The sequence below is a fragment of the Cricetulus griseus genome, assembly GCF_003668045.3.
Source record: "Cricetulus griseus strain 17A/GY chromosome 1 unlocalized genomic scaffold, alternate assembly CriGri-PICRH-1.0 chr1_1, whole genome shotgun sequence".
Classification (NCBI taxonomy): domain Eukaryota; kingdom Metazoa; phylum Chordata; class Mammalia; order Rodentia; family Cricetidae; genus Cricetulus; species Cricetulus griseus.
Genome location: NW_023276807.1, coordinates 254,734,709 through 254,754,800, shown reverse-complemented (window position 1 = coordinate 254,754,800; position 20,092 = coordinate 254,734,709). Strand labels below are relative to the sequence as shown.

Below are 20,092 nucleotides of genomic sequence, written 5' to 3'. Positions count from 1 at the left end.
ATGGCCTGAGCCTGTGCTGACCCAGCTCACATGTCATCAAGCCGTCCCCACTGCTGTCTTTGCTCAGTCCTCTTCAGACAGGAATATTCCTGCAAGTTTGACTTGATAATAACATGATAGTTCAGCTAGAGACGGCACCTCTCTCTGTGTGGGTGTCATTGGAGCCCTTAGTGTGGAAGAAGATGGAGAGAGGGCTAGTTCCTGTTTGTTGTTGGGTTTCACTGGCCGCTGGCATTTGTCAGTGAACATCTCCATTTGAATTTTTAGGGGCACTCTGAAATAATGCTTATCAAATTTCTAAGTGCCCTTTTTGTCCTTAGTTATCCTAATGTAATGGGGAAAATGGGTACAGATAAAATATTTTTTTGTGTGGTGTTCAAATCCTTATTAACACTTTGCCTGAAATAGCTCTTTTTTTTTCCGGGGATGGGGGTTGAGACAGGGTTTCTCTGTATAGCCCTGGCTGTCCTGGAACTCGCTCTGTAGACCAGGCTGGCCTTGAACCCCACTGCCCAGTACCTGAAACAGGTCACTTTGCCTCATCCATTTGCCAAAGTAGCTGATTCCAAGTTAAGGAAACTTTTGACATAGGCTGATAATATTCTTGTATTTTATTTTAGATTGTAATCTTAATGGCAGGAAATTATGTCAATAATGTGCTTTTTATATAGCAGCCATTGCTGTATACCTTTGGTGCTTAATAAATGTTCATGATTATTCATAAAAAAAAAAAAGGCCGGGCGTTGGTGGCACACGCCTTTAATCCCAGCACTCCGGAGGCAGAGGCAGGAGGATCTCTGTGAGCTCTGTGAGTTCAAAGCCAGACTGGTCTCCAGAGTCAGTGCCAGCATAGGCTCCAAAGCTACACAGAGAAACCCTGTCTCGAGAAAAAAAAAAAAAAAGGAAGAAAGAAAAAGTTATGAATCACTAAAAGCAGCCTTGGGAAAACAGTGAGAGCGCGAGCCTTCTTACTAGGCGAGCAGCGGGCAGGCTCCGAGCCGCCGCCCGAGGCCGCGCCCTCCCCGCAGAGGGAGGGAGGGGGGGTCGGCGTCAGCTGATGTTTACGTCCGGGAGGGGTGGGTCCCGCTGCGGCAGACACTCCCTGCTTTTCCGCGTCGGCTCCACCATCCTGACCGTTCCGGTTTTCACCCCGAGAAAGGCCCGCGGCTCCCGGATAGCCGCAGCCCGCCCCGAAACCAAACACAACTTCTCCGGGGACCGGCCCCGCCCCGCCCCGTCCGGCCCCGCCCCGGCGCGCGCGCGCCCGCCCCCGGCCCCGCCCCCGGGCCGCGCGCCCGCCCGCCCTCCCACCCCCCTCGGCGGAGACGCGCAGGGGCCGGCAGGCGCGCGCCCGCGAGCCCCGGGCGCCATTTTGGATTCTCTCAGCGGGCCGAGAGGCTCCGCGCTCGCTGCTGTCGGCCGCGGCTCGCCCAGGGCGTCTCGGGCGGCGGCGAGGAGGAGCCGAGGCGAGGGACGCAGGCCGCGCGGGGCAGCGGGAGAGAGACGCTCGCGCCCGGCCAGCCGGAGCCGCCAAGGTGGAGCCGCGTCGGCGTCCGCCGCGGGAGCAGCGTCTCGGATGCGGGCGGAGCGCGGGGGGCCGCGGCGGCGGCGGGAGCGGCGGGAGCGCGGAGACGGGGCCCCGGGAGGCCTCGTGTGAGAGCCGCCGCCGCCCGCGCCGCCCGCAGCCCGGGGTGCCGTGCGGGGGCCGCTGCCCCCGGCAGCAGGTACGGCGGGGGTTCGGGGCCGGAGCCCGGGGAGGTCGGCGGGGGCGCGCGCGGGGCGCGACCGGAAGCTCAGGACTTCATGTCAACAAGGCGTGGTGCGCGCGGGCGCCGGGGCCGCGTGTGGCTCGCCTGGGTGGCTGGCGCCGCCCGAGCGGCTCGCCCTCGGCGGCGGCGGGTGCGGGCGGGCGGACGGACGCTGGCAGAACCCGAGGCCCGGGCAGGGCGTAGCAAAGTGTCCGAGGGAGCCAGGCCGGGAGGCGGCAGCGCCCACGCCGAGTGGAAAACTTGGCCAAGTTAGGTGCAGCCGCCCAGAGTGCGGAAGGAAGCAGCCGGGTCCCGGGGCATCTCCGAGCGAGAGGTGACAGCGGGAGGCGTTTTGGTTGTATTTTATCTTAGGAGAAAAAGGTAACTTTTAAAATTTCCCTGAACTCTTCATAAGAATGTCTGTGACTCGCCACTGTAGCCCACTCGGTGTTATCGGTGTGCGCCCTCCCGGGTATCTGGACCTCCGCGGCTCCCTCACCATCCCCAGAGTTACCTCTTCCATGTTGTTCAGTACTTGTATTTCAGCCAAAGAAGGTGTGTTAGGTTTCCCTGCTGCCCAAAGCAAGACTTGGGGCATAAGGCAATCGTAATGCCAGAGACGGACGTTTAAAGCTTAGGTACAAGTAAGGTCTTTTAATTACGTCATGCCCAGCAAGTGTCTAAGTAAAAACTTGGACGCTCCGTTTGAGAAATGTTTGATTAGCTCGCTGGTGGCTGCTCAGCTAGTTGGTAGGCTTCCTTAATTAGGCTGCTTTTTTGGCACTTGATACAAATACCAGCAAAAGTTCCTGCCACCCTGGCTGTATATTTGGGTTCCTGAAACACTACAATAAATCAAACCCGGCAGAGCCCGGGTTTTCTGTGCTAGAAAATCTCATTGATGTTTATTGGCTTGTTTTGGTACCGGACACTCCTTTCTCCTGTTCAAACAGACGAGGCACTTACACTTCAGCTAGAAGCAAGCAGTATAAAACCCATCGCTGTAAACTAGCTGTATACTAGTGAATGCTCTGAGTCGTTCAACTTTCTATACAGCAGAGCTTCATGTGTAGGTGGTTAAAATAAAAGACATTGGAAGTTTTGAACTAAAAAGACTAACTTTGATATTTCAGACTTCTGTTAGGGGTTCATTCACTAATGTTATTTTCACGCCCAAATGAGAATAGTGCACAGCACATCTTAGCATTTGGCCTTTTGTTTTTCTATTGCCTCGGAAGATTTTGTCATTAATTTCATAATGCCTTTGACTTTAGCTATCGTGAACTACTAAGTACTTAATACATACTTTGGTGATCCATATATTCAGTTTATATTTAGATCAAGGGTCGTATTTAGAATTCTGTTTCTTAGTGGTGGGTAATTTTATATTGTCCTCTCTGACTCCCCCCCCCAGACTTGCAGCTGTGTTGAAATACACTTCATTTAGAATAGGACTGTGTTGGGAGGCAGAAGCTGAGGATCTCTGATGTCAAGGCCAGCTAGGCTTACATATCAAGACCCTGCCTCAAATGAAAATTATGTAAGCTTAGGATTAGCAGGGTTTTGTTAAGTGACTGTTTTGATTTGAATCTTGACAGTAAAGTGAAGGATTCCGTCGTTAAGCTCTGGCTTGGAAGGATTTCTCCAGAAGCTGCAGCACATCCTGTGTGGAAGTAGGAAGACCCTTTCTGTTCTGAATCTTTGTAGCTCAAAATTCTCGGTAGATTTTGGTAATAAAGTCTAAGTCCTTGGTTGCAAACTCTTTGTTCTTTGACCCAAATTGAAATGCTAAAATTAAAGTTAAACCTTCAGGATAAGTTAAAGTGGGAAAATGGGTCATACTGACAGCTTAACCTCTAGTGGGACATTTTTTATTAGTTTTTTTTTTTTTAAGATGGCCTTATAGATTATTCTAACCTGAGCACACTTATAAAATCTATTTTTAGATTCATGAATAAGTTTGAGTCTTCCATAAAGCTATCTTGTTACCTCTGTCGGTTTTATTTTCTGGGTTCTCTTTCTTCTCAACAGTAAGCCCTGTGTGTGTGCATAGATAGTCAGGTGTGGGGACAGTGAAGAGCAGATACTGTTACTGTCCTCACCTGACAGGACATAAGATGATGCCCTTCCTTCCACATCCTGTTTCTGTTCTCCAGCCCTCAGTCCTCCTTCACAGATTTTGCCAGCTACTAGATAAGAAAGTCTGTACATGTGCACATCCTTCATTGCACAGAGGATTAAGAAATTCTTCTGTGCTAATTTGTCACAAGGTGGTTGGCGTGACAAGGTATCCTTTTGAGTCTTGTTTGGACCAGTGCCTTGTCAGAATTGCTGTCTGGAAACAAACATTGTAGGCCCTAGACTGAATAGTAGTACCAGCAAGTGGTCCATGCTAGTCTAGAGTGCAACGTACTCAGCCAACTAACAAATTAAGATGTGTCCTTTAGAATATCGATTACATCATAATGAATAGAAATAATTGTATGCAGTGTAGAAAGGGGAAAGGGCTTCCGTAATTCCACTGCCCATTGTTGGCCATTATGCCAAATTAGTGGAGCTCTTTGCAGTGTTTATCCATACCACTACTTCCCCATCCCTGATTTGAAAGGAAAAATTAAACTGTTCCTCACATGGAGGCGGCAGTCACCCTTTTCTACTGAGTTGTGTGATGGCTTTCATTCTGGGCTGTTTTTCTAAACAGGAAATCAATTGGCTCTCCTTTCAAAAGCCCTAATACTTCATTCCACACAAGAACCCTGTATCTTTTTTTGGTTTTTCGAGTTTCTCTGTATTTTGGAGCCTGTCCTCGAACTCCCAGAGATCCGCCTGCTGGGATTAAAGGTGTGTGCCACCAATGCCCAGCAAGAACCCTGTATCTTAAGGTCACCGTTTTACAAACAGGAACATCTGACAGTCTTGTCATTTACCCAAAGCCATACAACTAGTGAGAAGGGGAGCAGAGACTCAAACTCAGGAAGCTTGGTCTTAGAGCTTCTAGTCCCATTGGCTACGAGAGCAGATCATCTTTTCAAGAAGCAAATGGAATGAAGTGTGTAATGTAGAAAACACATGGAAGTGTTATTCAGGAAAAAAGGAAAAGACAGGGAGAGCAGAGTGACAATAATGAGTTGAGGGAAGAAACCACATTCCAGCTGAAACAGTGCAGTCAAGGTGGATTGCCTTAATTATTTAATCTGTTTTATGCTGTTCCAGGTTGAGCACAGGCCTGGAGTGGTTCGGGCAAGGTCTTTAACATTGGGTTATGCTCTAGCCCAAGTTTGGACATATGCAGCCGTACTGGCACTTGTCACAGCTATTTATTCAGTGTAGATCTGTTGACTACTTACCTTTCTTTCATCCTCTCTAGAGGTTCATAGGCACCTTGATCGACTTGACATTTAAGAACTCAAATATAGTTATCCTTGGGTGACTGACGAAATTGGAAAGTATCACTATAGGCTCTTTTCTAGTCACTTTCAGTATTGAGTACAACTCTTGAATCATATATCTGTGGTTTTCTTAGGTCATAAGTAGTGGTTGAAATCACCTCTCTCTATTTTTATATTCTCCTTGAATCATTGATTCAGTTCTGTGTGTATTTCTGTTAACTCTCCAAATGCAAATAGGTCTCAGTGACAGAAAATGAATTTGTGATTAAAAGCTAAGTAGGATGGGAAAAATGACGGATTTTTCTAAATAGGATGAAACGAGGAGGAAGAGATAGTGACCTTGACTCACCTGAAGAAGGCACTGCAGAGAAACGTAAGAAACTGAGGACTGCACATGAGTGTTCTCAACCTTGTGATTGGGGTAATCTGCTGCAGGACATTATTCTCCAGGTGTTTAAGTACTTGCCTCTGCTTGATCGGGCTCATGCTTCCCAAGTGTGCCGGAATTGGAATCAGGTGTTTCACATGCCTGACTTGTGGAGATGTTTTGAATTTGAGCTGAATCAGCCAGCTACATCTTACTTGAAAGCTACACATCCAGAGCTGATCAAACAGATTATTAAAAGGCATTCAAACCATCTGCAGTATGTCAGCTTCAAGGTAATACTTTAACTCCTTCTGTTAAAAATAAAGCATTTTTAGAGGCTTTAATGTTCTAACCAATACAACTTCTTATGTCTATAAAATATTTGACTCTATAGGGAAAGTGCTTAAAGTTTTGAAATTATTGCACACCTTAGAAGCCATTGCAAACATTTTTTAATATTCGATAGAACTAAAATACTCCTTTACAATTAATTACTTAAAAGAACAAAAGCAGTCACTAAGTGAGCATGAATTGACTGAAGTTTTAAGTTAACAGCGAATGGTTAACAACAAATTTGAGGAAAGAGCAATGTATCATTAACATTAAGGCAGTGGTTCTCAGTCTCTGGGTTTTGACCTCTTTGGGGGGGGGGTCATATCAGATATCCTGCTTATCGATACATACATTACAACTCATAACAGTATCAAAGTTACAGTTATGAAATAGCAATGAAATAATTTTATGGTTTGAGGTCACCACAACATGAGACAGTATTACAAAAGTTAGGAACCACTACATTGGGGAATGATTACTGAGCAGAACTTACTTGGCTATTTTATCTGCTTTTGTTTCATTTTGTTTTTCAAGACAGGGTCTCTTGGTGTAGCTCTGGCTGTCCTAGAACTCACTCTGTAGACCAGACTGGCCTCGAACTCTGAGATCTACCTGCCTCTGCCTTCGGAGTGCTGGGATTAAAGGCATTCGCCACCACCACCCAGCAAGTGTTTCTTATTTTGATATGTTTTCATTTTAAAAAAGAAAAAAAAAAAGCCCTAAATCTAAAGATGGTATAGAATCGAACTTTTCAACTTGAGTGTATTTTAGAGGGAAACGGAAGAGGGGGATTGCTTCATTTCAGTGTTACAAGGGGCGAGTAAGAGCACGTGTAATGGTGAGATGAGAGAGAGCATGTGTCATGCTGAGATGAGTGAAGGAAGGTGGTATTTGGAGATTTGAAGAGTGTTATATGAAATCATAGGAGCTTGTGTGAGAACAAGGGTTTATCATGTTGTATTTTGGGATGCTCACTGAATCCTTGATACTAAATTTTTCTTTAACAATTAGCGTTAAAAGATGAAAATGTGCCGGGCATGGTGACTCTCACATGTAACTTTAGGACTGGGGAGGCTGAGGCAAGAGAATCAACTATTTGAGGCCTCCCTGGGCTGTATATAGTAAGGCCTTCTCTCTTAAAAATGTTAAAAACAGCCGGGTAGTGGTGGCACACACCTTTAAGCCCAGCACTTGGGAGGCGGAGGCAGGCAGATCTCCATGAATTTGAGGTCAGCCTGGTCTACAAAGTGAATTCCAGGACAGCTAGGACTGTTATACAGAGAAACCCTGTCTTGAAAAACAAACAAACAAAAAAACGTTAAAAACAAAACCCAAAAAAGTAAAAGCATAGAATTGCCTGTCATTGCCTGACTTGCCTTTGTTTCCTGTTTGCTAAAGGAATTGGGTTAAATCTGTAGTAAGCAGTGGTCTTCACCTAGACCTTTATGCTGTTACTAAATACTATCTGTCTTCTGGTAAGATAGGAGAACTTGTAATAGAAGTGATTTGAGTAGATTGTAAAAGGTCCTTCTGTATAGTAGGCTGCCTGGGTCCTTGGTGTTTAGTCCTTATAGTCACTTACAGTCCAGTGATAGAGCTCAGGTACATCCAACTTATGGAACTCATTTGTACTTAAATTACTTTTTGTCAGGGATGTATTTTGCCATTTCTGATTTAGAAAGCAGGGACACAGCAGGGATTATTCTGGCCTCTCCTGATAATAGTTAAGTGGTCACTGTAAACTCAAGAAAACTTTAAGCCAAAACAGTGCTCCTCAGACTGTGCTCAGTAGCCTCACCAAGGCGGGTGTAAAGGCAGAGCTTGCGCCTCCCACTCACCGACTTTATAATTCAGATGGTTTGGTTTAGGATAAGAATTTGCTTGTATCCAGTATCCAGATCATTGTCATGTGGTTTGGGAACCTCATTTTGAGAGCTGTGATTAGTGCATTGTTTGCCCACATGATAGCAACTTAAGAGCTCCTTTGGCATGCAATAAAACACACATTTACTTGGGAATGAAAGTTACGGTATTTAACATTTGTAGTCTAGAGATAAACTAACTTTTACCCTTCAGGTGTGGGTGTTTGATTGTATTGTCCTTTACTTCGGGGAACTAAGCAGCAACCTCTATTTTGGTTCAGTTTATTTTGTGCTTGTTTAATTGGACACTCTTACTTTTCTCTAATGCATCTTTCAATTCAGAACACTGAGCAATGTCAGGTTATGTGGTTCATCTGAAAATTCTAAATGACATTAGTGTCTTCAGGTGTCCTGAAACGTAGACACTATTTACATGTGTTGTTTGATTTACTCAAGTACCAATTACCACCTAAAGATGAAATTGATTCATTTTGTACAGTTACTTGAAATAAATCAACTTAGTCTTTTAGCACTGAATAAGTAAATATATATAGGGATTATAATGAACTCTTGTGAAAATTAGACTCAGGTTATGTGGAGAGATGATTAAAGATGAATGTCCTTTAAATGATAATGCACTGATAACTAACTACCTTTCTTGCTTTTATAAAATTAAGATATTCAAAGAGAAATGTGGCTGTTCCATGAGTAAGACATATTTTCTTTCTAAGGTGGACAGCAGCAAAGAATCAGCGGAAGCAGCTTGTGACATATTATCACAGCTTGTGAATTGCTCTTTAAAAACACTTGGACTTATTTCAACAGCTCGGCCAAGCTTTATGGATCTACCAAAGGTATGAGCTACTTTGTGTCATTCCCTTTTTCAGGGGATTCCAGTGAAAGCCCAGCATTGTTAGTAATGACAGAGAGGATAGGGATGCTGTATGTGTAATAGAGATCTAGTTACTGTTTACAGTGTTAAAAATTAGTATTTAGAGTAGACTTTTAAAGAGTTTTTAATGGGAGGTAGAGGCAGGCGGATCTCTGTGAGTTCGAAGCCAGCCTGGTATACAGAGCTAGTTCCAGGGCACCCAGGACTGCTACACAGAGAAATCCTGTCTCGAAGAAAAACAAAAATAATTTTTTCACGTATATGAGTGTTCTGTTTGCATGTAAGTATGTGTACCTCATGTGTATCTGATGCCTGGGGAGGCCAGAAGAGGGTGGCAGATTCCCTGGAACTGGAGTTGCAGGCAGGTGCTGCCATGTATGTGTGTCCTGGGAACCAAACCCTGGGCCCTTTGCAAGAGCAGCAAGAACTTTGAACTGTTGAGCCATTTCTCTGTCCAGCAGCAGTAAAATAGGAAATGAAGCATTACTTGGTTCTTCATTGGTACAGTTACAGAATAAGTGAGTTTACAGAAGATTATCTAGGTAGTGGAAGTGATAAAAGAAATGTAAATCTGAGACTAACCATAGACTCTTCTTTCTGAGCCTTAGAAAGGGTTGTTGAAAGTCAAAAGTAGGAATGCCACTATTGAGCAAGTAGAACCTGATTATTATGTAAATGCTTCTGGTAAATGTATGAAAAGGGTATTTCTGAGTAAAGTTAATGTCAGTATACCTTGAATTACCTTACAGATCTTATTTCAAGCCAGCTATCCTTAACTGCGTTAGCCCTATACATAATTAAGGAATAGTCTCTACCATACAACTGTTCTTTTTAAAACTTTTTTTTTTTTTTTTGACATTTTGTTGGTGTGTGTGTGTGTGTGTGTGTGTGTGTGTGTGTGTGTGCATTCATGTGTGGGATGTCGGGACAGCTTACAGGAGTCAGTTCTCCCTCTGCCCTGTGGGTTCCAGGGTTTGAACTTGGGTCGTAAGGCTTGGGGGCAAGTGTTCTTACCCGTTGAGCCATCTTATAAGCCCATAAGTCTTCTCTTTGAAACAGAAAAATAATTGAAATACCTTCCGAGGAAGGCCAGTTGATAAAAACTGCACTCTGGTTTGCTAATGCTTAGTAGGCTAGTATTCAATAACTGTGTGCATTTGTGCGTGTATTGCTGAGAATCACACCCATGGCCTGACCAGTGTCCTACCATTGAGCTGCATCCCCAGACCAGCTAGCAGGAATAATTTGTTTTGTAAGTATACCACAAAGTAAAATATGACTTACTAGTTTTTATTTTATGTGTGTGAGCACCAGTTATGTGCCTGGCACCCATGGAGGCCAGAAGAGCGCATTGGATCCCAAGCACTGAAGTTGCAGACAGTTGTGAGCTGCCATGTGGGTGCCGGGAACTGAACCCTGGGTCCTCTGGAAGAGCAGCCATTTTTCCAGCACCAAATACATAGACTCACCTCACAGTTCATTTTACTAGAGTGATTCAGGAAGGAATATTAAATAGGAGTTAGGTGATTGTTCCAGTTGAATAGCAGAACCAGATAAAATACTATGATTTCAAAACCTCTATTTGAATGTAAGTTTCATTATTTTGTATGTTTTGAGATAGGATGTTTTCTCATGAGTTTTGAGATAGAATGTTTTTCTCGTGAGTAAAGAAGTGAAATGGAGCAGAGAATCTGTTTAACATTAAGACTGTGCGCACACCTTTAATCGCAGCACTCGGGAGGCACAGGCAGGCGGATTTCTGTGAATTCGAGGCCAGTCTGGTCTACAAAGCCAGTGCCAGGACAACCTCCAAACCAATACAGAGAAACCCTGTCTTGAAAACCAAAAAAAAAAAAAAAACAAAACAAAACAAAAAACATTAAGACTCTCAAGTACCTGAGAGTGCCAGTGACTTGGATCTAGCTGTGTACAGAGTTTGGACTCTACTCCTAAATGTAGTTGAAGCCAGCCAGGTCTTCTATCAACAGTCCAGAGACTGTCCAGGGGCCTTGCATTAAATGGATTACAGTATAGTTCCGTTTTCAAGCCTCATGGGAAAGGAAATGCTCAGAGTTGATATTTTATGTAACTGCCATAATGTATTTTTAAAATGTGGAATATATAGAATAAGCCATATTATAAAGCACGTTGAACATAATTTTATTTTTTATGATCTGGGGCTTTCAGTTTGCATGTTTGTAGTGCTAATTGAAGAAATGTTGATATAGCTGGAATTGCCTCAGATTATTGTCCTTTTATCTTTTTTTCTTTTTCTTTCCCTTTCTTTCTTTCTTTCTTTCTTTCTTTCTTTCTTTCTTTCTTTCTTGTAGAAAAGATTGAAGTAAGGTGTTCCTATATTTTGGCTATCCTGAACAGAAGAGAAAAATAGAAGACATGCATGTGACCATAGCTAAATCAGGACAATGAGGAAAGAAGTTAGCACGCAGTCACATGGGCTTAATAAAGAACTGTGATCGTGGAAGATATAGTTGAGTTTGATAGGAAAAAAGATAAAAGGAAGATACTGTGATATTGATGCATAAATTATTAATCACAATTTTAGAAATCAGTTGTTTAGACACAGTAAGGAAAAATCAAGTTAAGGATTATGACCAAGGAGGCAATATTTGCTTGTACTTCATTGTCTGTTAACATGGTTTCGCTCCCTGACCCTGCTGTAGGGTTAGGGTGAGGTTGGTTCTGTAGGCACATGTTGAATCATGTATTGATATTTCTTTCTTCTCCCAAATATTTGCCCATTGATTATAGCTTACCTCAGCTCTGATTCAAAGTCAGATACTTTATGTGCTATAATTCTCGTTTCCGTAGGGATTCCCTTTGATGAGATAAATCTCTGTTCAACAGATGTATGTATGTAAGAAGTTCAAGGATATCCTGTAATATTTATAAGTAAAATACATTAAAATCAAGTCTTGAGAATGTTTTAGATGCAGTGTTTTGAGAGGGTTATAAATTTGGGATTTTTAAATGATGCTGATTGTTTTAAAATTTTTGTTAGAGGCTTCCATGGTCCAGATGAGTTATAACCTTGAGTTGATTGATGTCAGTCTTGATGATTGTGCTGCCAGTTTCTGTGTTTATGTTCTTTGCTATGTAGTGCAATGTACAGGATATTAGCTTCCAAATACAGTGACTGTTTGAAAGACTCTTAGCCTGAGTTTCAGGCTTCCTCTTTGATCTTATTGAGGTTGCTGTGATTTAGAAGCATTCTGAGGCTTGAGGTGACATTTTCTTCCACAGGTACAAAAGGCATTTCTCAGAGATGAAAATTAGTCCCCTCTTAGACTATACTTAGGTAACCTTGTGAGGGGGTGCCGCCTTGTCTTGAAATTCCTCATTAGGCTGCAGAGAGCCATAACTAGCATTGTAAAGAAACCGTAAGAAGTCATTTCTAAAGAACTGAAACAGTGTTTTAATCTTTTGTCTTTCAGTCTCACTTTATCTCTGCACTGACAGTTGTGTTTGTAAACTCCAAATCCCTGTCCTCACTTAAGATAGATGACACCCCAGTAGACGATCCATCCCTTAAAGTGCTAGTGGCCAACAACAGTGACACACTCAAGCTGCTAAAAATGAGCAGCTGTCCTCATGTCTCTCCAGCAGGTATGTCATGTCTTTACCAGACATATGTTAGTAAACTATATTGTTTTTTAAATTAAGAAAATTGTTTGTTTAATAATTCTGTCAATGAACTTGTAAATTAGCAAACTGTATCTTCCTCTGCATAAAAATGTTCAGTGTCCTAATAATAATACGGTAGTATCTGCAGTAATCCAGCCTAGACTGACTTTCATCCTATTTTCTATGTGACAAATGGAGTATAGTTATGTGCTAGAAAATGGATAGATAAAATGAAAAAAGTTTATTAGCTACTCATTGCTGGGGTATCCGATAAAAGCAACTTTGGAAGAGTCTAATTTGGCTCACAGTTTGAGGGTGCTGGTCAGTATGGTGAGGACAGTACGGTGCAGGAGCATGGTCTCTGCAGTTTGGAAACAAAGGTGAAATGGGCCATCTGTAAAAACTCAGGCCTTACTTACTCCAATGACTCATTTCCACCAACCAGGCTCCAGTCCTGAAAGTTCCACAGCCCTTCCAAACCATCACTAACAGCTGGGGACCAAATGTTCAAACATGAGTTTATGAGAGACATTTCACATTCAAACCACAAGGCAACACTCTAAGGTCTGAGTTTCTAACTGTAATTGAACCCCAGGTGTTTGGGTCTTAACAGTCCCATAATTCCCCCTGTTAGAGGAGAGGAGTAAGTCTGACTGCCTTTTAGAGAGAATGTTCTTTACAACTCAAATTTTAGAAATAACATTATAAAAGGTCTTTCCAGCTACTTTTATGTAGGATTTTCTAAGTTTGAGATTGTCTAGTTTGAGATGATTTAAATTACAAGTGATTTGTACTGAAAAGTTAAGTGTAAACATGATTTTCATACTTGCTGGTGCTTCACTGCTGACTCCTCCCACTTTTGGAACCCCTCCCTCTCTGTCTTTAGCTGTGCTGTTCAGCAGTTTTTCTGTGTTTGTTAACATAAACAAAGGGTTGGAATTCCCTCAAAGAAATGGCTCACTGTTGAATGGAAAACTGTAGGGGAAGCTGTAGCCACGCCTTCTTAGGGGCTGGCTACAAGAGTACCTGAGGGCTTGTGAGGGTGTGGTCAGAGTGAGTAGGGGGACTGCGTTTTCGGTTTTGGTCTCTCTGCTTCTTGCTGTACAGACTACCACCGGCTGGCTGGTTCGCTCTGTAAGTAAGGCTTTTCCCTATTAAATACCCTTATATTTTTACCTGACTCTGTATTGGTAATTTCTTACAATAGAAAACACTTTGTTTTCCAAGCTCACCCACAAGGGAAGGGTCTTGGTGATAGGAATAGCTAGGCCTACTGTTGTATTTACGTGGTTGTCTCACCCTCTTCTAGATAACCACTGAACGCATTACAAAATAGAAGGTAAGGAGAGACTAATAGGTTTTGGCAGCTGTTTTCTATGTGACCTTGACCACATTTTATTGTCTGCTGTGAAGCTGAGATCCATTTTGTATAGCTTTATAGTGTTCAAGGTCCTTTGTATCCTGACCTCCGCCTATCTTGTGTGTTCTTCACTCACGTGTCCCAGGAGCTGTGAGCATCAAGGAGCTGTAATTCTTTGTTTTGACCTTCCAGTGTAGCCAGCACACTGTGTCTTGTGAAATACTCTTTATAACCTACTCATCAATATATCATCATCATAAAACTGATATTGGAAAAGGATTTATGAACCATATAGTTCACAATTCATGCAAAATGGACGATTTATTGGCCTTTAGTGTGCTGACCGAGTAGTATACAAAAGAAGCATGGTTATCACACCCAAAAAACTCAACTACCCCATCCCACCCAGTCCTAGGCAACCACTATTGCATTGTCTTTTTCTGCAGTTTGTCTGAGCTGGGTAGGTCCTATACATGGAATTGTATCCTGTGGTTTTTGTTACTTAGCCTGTTTTTCAGGTTGTTTGTACTTTATAATCAATTATTTCATTCCTAATTGTTGCTGTGTAGTAGCAATTATATGTTTATAGCACATTTATTGCTGATCAGTTGGTGGGTAGTTTGGGTTGTTTTCAACCTTTTGAGTAAAACAGATAATGCTTATATGAAAATTCACATATTTTTGTGTGGTCATATTGGTTCTCTTGGTGTATAGCTAATTATAGGTTTGCCAAGTCATATAGTAGCTACTACCCACTTGAGGAAGTGTCCTACATGTCAAACATTGGCTCTCTAGGATAGGTCAGTTACTAGAGCAACAAGAAGTGGCAGATCATTAGACAAAGATGTTTTCTATGAGTTCTAAACAAAAGATGTTAGGATTTTCCAGAACAAAAATGATTAAACCCAAAATACAGGATGAAAGTAGGGAATTGCCATTGTCCATTCCTTTTGTGCATCTTTACCAATGCTTTTGATCTTTTTATTATACCCATCCTAATTGGTATGTACTAGTCACAACCCACCCACCCACCACCCACACACTACCCTTCCAGGGCCTTTCTCACTCTTGGAACTCACTATATAATCTAGGTTAGCTTTCAACTCAGGGTGATCCTCCTACCTCAGCTTCCCAACTCCTGGGATTTCATGCATGAAACATAATGCCTAGATGCATTTTCTAGAACTCAGTATGTAGATCAGGCTGGCTTTGAACTCTCACAGTTCCTGAGTGCTGGAATTAAAGCTTGTGCTACCATGCCCTGCTATTTGATGACTTTTTTTTTCTTTCCCATGTGCTTAGTGGCTATTCCTGTATCTTCTGAGAGAAATGTCTATTTGGGTTTTTGCCTGTATTTTTCCCTTGCTTATTTTTAAAATAGATTCTTTTTATTATTGAGTTGTGTTTGTCATTATGTTATTATGTACTTAAATGTCCATAACTTGTGCATTAGTTGTCTCTCTAGCTGCATAGCTAATTACATATGCAATAGCTTATATCAACATCTAATTATCAGTTCCACAATTTGGTAAGGTAGAGTTGTAGGCAGGTCTCATCAGATGGCTTTTGTGCTTGGGGTCTTAGCCTGCCTGCACTCAGTGTCTGTCAGGCTGGACTCTTGATCTGGAACCTCCAGGAAAAAAATCCACTTCCATTCACTTTCATTGTGTTTGTGAGTTTGTGTTTTTGAGGTTGTTGCACTGACATCTTTTTCTCACTCACTGCTTTTATGGTGGAGGGTGGTCCCTATTCATGTCTGCTTAATTATTTGTTTACTTTTACTTATGTATGAAACAATCATTTGAGTCCCATTTGTGCTCTGACTCCTAACTTCCTTTTCTACTTCTAAAAGAGCTCATGATTGGATTAGGATTACCTCTATAAATTTATTTCATAATGATAGGCAGGGTATCATTTGCCATATCACAGAGATGAGGGAGTGGATCTGGAGAGGAAAGGGCATTTTGAGAGTTAGGACTGTGGCAGCTGTTGGGGTAGGTTTTCTTGTTTGCATCTTTGCAGTTTTCTGAATGTTTTCTCTTTGTATTAGGCTTTTAGATGTTGCAGATGTGGTTAGGTTGTTTGGGATGGTTAGGGTGTATGTCAAAGTGTATGTGTCCTAGAAGAACAGAAATTTGCAGTGACTAAGTAGTAGTATAGAGAGGTTTTTAATCTGCCTGTGCCAAGTCTTTATTTTGATGGGTCACTTTGTCCCTTTTCTGATTATATTGCCCATTTCATCCACTGCTGTAAAATTGTACTTTATTGATGGGCTTGTCGAGGTTTCTTAAGCAGTAATTAAGTACATGAATTTACAGTCTGTTTTTTGTATTCTAACTTTGCTGTCTTTAGCTAGTTGTCTCTACTTTGAACTAGAAATACTATTTAGTTCCTTAGATCTTGATTATTTGTAGGTAAACATATTTAGTACCTCTCATAACTTACAAAATAAATAGTAATGAAAGTGTATGTTTTGTAAGTCTTGCCTGTTTCTAAATGTAAGAACTGGATTGAATTTTTGTGGCCTAATTGAAATGTTGGATCATTTATAGTGACATTTTGGGGCATAATTCTATAAAGCTACTTTGGAGATCAAATATTGATCTTTGGGAAAGTCATTTGTTGGAGGATAATAGTTTGGATGAGTATGTCTTAAGTGTGGGAACTGTTCAAGAAATTGTTTTCCTTAGAGCTCAAAGCTCATAACATATTTTCATTAATGTGATTATCTTTGACTTATTTAACAGTGATAGTTTTGATAAGCTTATTAGTACTGTTAGTCGTTAAACTATAGCCATTTCATGGAATTTTTTCTTACTTTGCAAATATTGTGTTTATATTAGGATTACATTTTTAATTTTGGAAACTGTCCTCTAGTCTCTATTCCAGTTGTATGTGGAACTTTTTTTAATCTGTAAGTTTAGTGTAATGATTTTTTATAATATGGCAGCTGATACTCCAAAAAACTGAGTTTGAAGCCAACTCTGGGCTACATAGTGAGTTCTGGATAAGGAACAAACAAAAATGACACTGTACATTTCTAGGATAAATCTTAGTTATGACATTTTTAAAATTACAGTTACAGTATTCCTAAGTTATAAACAAGGATATAGAATTGGTTTTATATTATAAACAATATGGGTAAGTGTTAACTTTTCTAATCATTATCACAGCCAAATTTTAAAAATTGCGTTAGTGAAAAGGGAAATATGGCTGTTTTATAGGACATGCACTAGATTAAACATTTGAACAGATAAAGTATACAAAAACATATAAATAATCGGGCTGTTTTTTCTTCCAAGGTATTCTTTGTGTGGCTGATCAGTGTCACGGTTTACGAGAACTGGCCCTGAACTACCATTTGCTAAGTGATGAATTGTTACTCGCATTGTCTTCTGAAAAACACGTTCGCTTAGAACATTTGCGCATTGATGTTGTCAGTGAGAACCCTGGACAGACACATTTTCATACCATTCAGAAGAGCAGCTGGGATGCCTTCATCAAACACTCGCCCAAAGTGAACTTAGTGATGTATTTTTTTTTATACGAAGAAGAATTTGACCCATTCTTTCGTTATGAAATACCTGCCACTCATCTTTACTTTGGGAGATCAGTAAGCAAAGATGTGCTTGGCCGTGTGGGCATGACCTGCCCGAGACTAGTAGAACTGGTAGTGTGTGCCAATGGGTTACGGCCCCTTGATGAAGAGTTAATTCGTATTGCAGAACGTTGCAAAAATTTGTCAGCTATTGGGCTGGGGGAATGTGAAGTCTCATGCAGTGCCTTTGTTGAGTTTGTGAAGATGTGTGGGGGCCGCCTGTCGCAGTTATCCATTATGGAAGAAGTGTTAATTCCCGACCAGAAGTATAGTTTGGAGCAGATTCACTGGGAAGTGTCTAAGCATCTTGGCAGGGTGTGGTTTCCAGACATGATGCCTACTTGGTAAGGACTGCATGATATAGGGCATGAAGAATAACTAGCACCTTAATTTTAAGAAACTGTATTATAATAAAAGTTTATTTGCTCTAGTTCTGATACAATTCTACTTTGTGGCACAGAAATTTGGTATCTTCAGTGAGCTTATAATGAATGATGTTTGTTGGAATGCCTACAGTTTGAGTCGGGTGATTCCTTTTTTTGTAGTCTAATCACAATCAAATGTTTAAAAATTAACAGAAAATGTGGTTTCATATTTGAAAGTAATATCCATTTATGAAAACAAGATAGCTCATAGTGAAGGAAATAGCCTGTGTATTCTAACATCTAAGAAGTATACTAATAGGTTTTCATAGTCTGAAGGAAACAACCTTTGTATTCTAACATCTAAGAAGTATACTAATAGGTTTCTGAAATGTTCTCTATGCATTTTTTAAAATGTAAACCTGACATTTTAGGGTCTTTAGTTATAAATACACCTGTTATAAGGTGTTTAATATAGCTCAGGAAAGTGAGCACTTTGTGAGAGAAATGTATGGCATAGCTCATAAGAGATTGAGTAAATGTTTCAAGTGGTATGAAACTTTTAAAAATTAAGATATAAATATCAGAGTACTTAGAACACTGATAAATGTTGCAGTGGTTATTAAGGATGGCACGTAGAGCTAGGGTCAACTCTGAAGGAACCAGTGGAATAGAAGAGAGGTAGTGTTTAGCTATGTATGAACCTTAGGTTTTCTGTGAAATGTGCTAAACCATGTGAGTTCTTTTCTGTTATATCACTAATGTTTGTGGTGCCAGAGGCTTTGTACATAAAGGAATGGTTTAATATTTTTTTAATCTTTGTTTAAACTAGTTTTAACTACTACACAATTTAAATAAAAATCCTACTTAAAAACCAATTTGAAATAATTAAAAGTAGAACTTTATAAATTGTTGATGAACAGTTTTCATGAAAGAATATTAGTCTCTGGTGAATTTTAGTGATGGCTTATGCTTTAATTTTGGAATTACATAGCTACAATACAACTTTAAAAATCAAAAGACGTTATCTGTACAGTTCAGAAACACTAAATTTTATATATATATATATATATGTTCATAATAATTTTTGAGTAAATATTACTCAGTGAACTGGAACATTTTAATAGAAAAATATCTGCAGTTTTGTGTTAATTTGGTTGAAACTGGTATTTTATATTATTTAAGTTATGTAGCTTTTCATATTACTTTCATATGAATAAAGGTAAATTCTAGTAGAATGTAAAAATACTAAGTCTTGCTTATATATAGTCGGTCCCCACCCCCCCCCCCCCCCACCCCCATATTGTATGATCTTGGATTCTGAACACTAGTGCAGTATATATCTCTCCTGAGAGAAATTAGAAGTGAATTTATCCCAGCAGAATACTTGAGTGCCTGAAATGGCTCTCTTCAGTAGTGTGACTTTTAGAAAGTACCCTGATAGTTAGGAAGCTAACAGTCTTAAAAACAGATGAGCTTCCTGAGAATAAAACAAAATGTGGCTTTCTATACAATTTATGCTTTTCAAAAGTGATGAGAAGAAAAGGACTGACTGGGGCTCAACATTAAAAGCAGCTGTTTAATATTTCCCTCTTACTAAATAGTAAGAAACTTTGACTGTACAGGAATACTTTTGCTAATTGGTTTTCTGGTTTTTTTTGTTTTTTGTTTTTTTCAACTTTGGGGAATGGATTTGATGGTGTATAATCAGTTTTACTAACCAAAGCTTTATTTGAAAACTTAACTTTTTGTACAAATTGAATTACATGCTTGAATACTTTAAGTCACTTTATAAGCAAAATGCATACATAGCACTTAATTTGTTTATACTGTAAAATATATGTTAAATGGTTTTATCAATTTGGGAATAAAGATAGTTACTAATGCTGTTGTATTTTTATAACTTTAAAGAACTAATCAAATATTTATTACAAAGCTGTGATTTTAGCTTCAAATCTATCATTTGATAAATGTGTAAACACAGTGGTAGACTGGCTGGTTTGAAGATTCAAGATTAGGCACATTGAATTTGTTCTTATGCTCTAGTAACTATGAAATTTACAATGAAAATGATTCATGATTGAAAATAAGGACTAAGTTCTTTATGTATTCAGAATAAAAGCTATACTCTTAGAAATACGACTCTCAGGGTCCAAGAGATGGCTCGGTGGCTAAAAGCTGGTGAATATTCTTGGCAGTTTTTAGACCCACGTCTTGCCACAGCCATCTGATGCCTCTGGCCCCATGGGCACCTGCATTCACTTACATGTACACACTCCCAGACAGTCACATTAATTAAAACATAAGAATAAATATTTCTTCAAGTTTTTAAAGAGTTTCTTTTAAGTTAGCCAGCCATATTAGAAATCTATATAAGTCAGAATAGTTTTTACACCATTGAAATTACTGTAATCTACTATCTTAAATAGGTTTCAGGAAACAGGTCCAGTTTAGTGTGGTGATCTAGACTATTTATCTTAAAAACAGGCCTTGGTAAATAGCAAATAAGTTAATGCAATCTATTTGTGCAGAATCTGTT

General features: G+C 40.4%; 1 protein-coding gene across 2 annotated transcripts; it reads left to right on the top strand.

Annotated features, from left to right (window-relative positions):
* Positions 1–1,607: 1,607 nt before the first annotated feature.
* Positions 1,608–18,431, top strand: Fbxl3 (F-box and leucine rich repeat protein 3). Of its 2 annotated transcripts, none has more exons than XM_027393986.2 (5): positions 1,608–1,724; positions 5,449–5,797; positions 8,431–8,553; positions 12,044–12,215; positions 16,896–18,431. In XM_027393986.2, the coding sequence occupies exons 2-5, from the start codon at positions 5,450–5,452 to the stop codon at positions 17,537–17,539; spliced, it is 1,287 nt and encodes a 428-aa protein (XP_027249787.1). In that variant the 5' UTR covers positions 1,608–1,724; position 5,449; the 3' UTR covers positions 17,540–18,431. The 2 variants fall into 2 exon arrangements, with proteins under 2 accessions (XP_027249787.1, XP_027249786.1); XM_027393985.2 differs by lacking the exon at positions 1,608–1,724 and adding an exon at positions 1,900–2,129.
* The last annotated feature ends 1,661 nt before the right edge of the window (positions 18,432–20,092 follow it).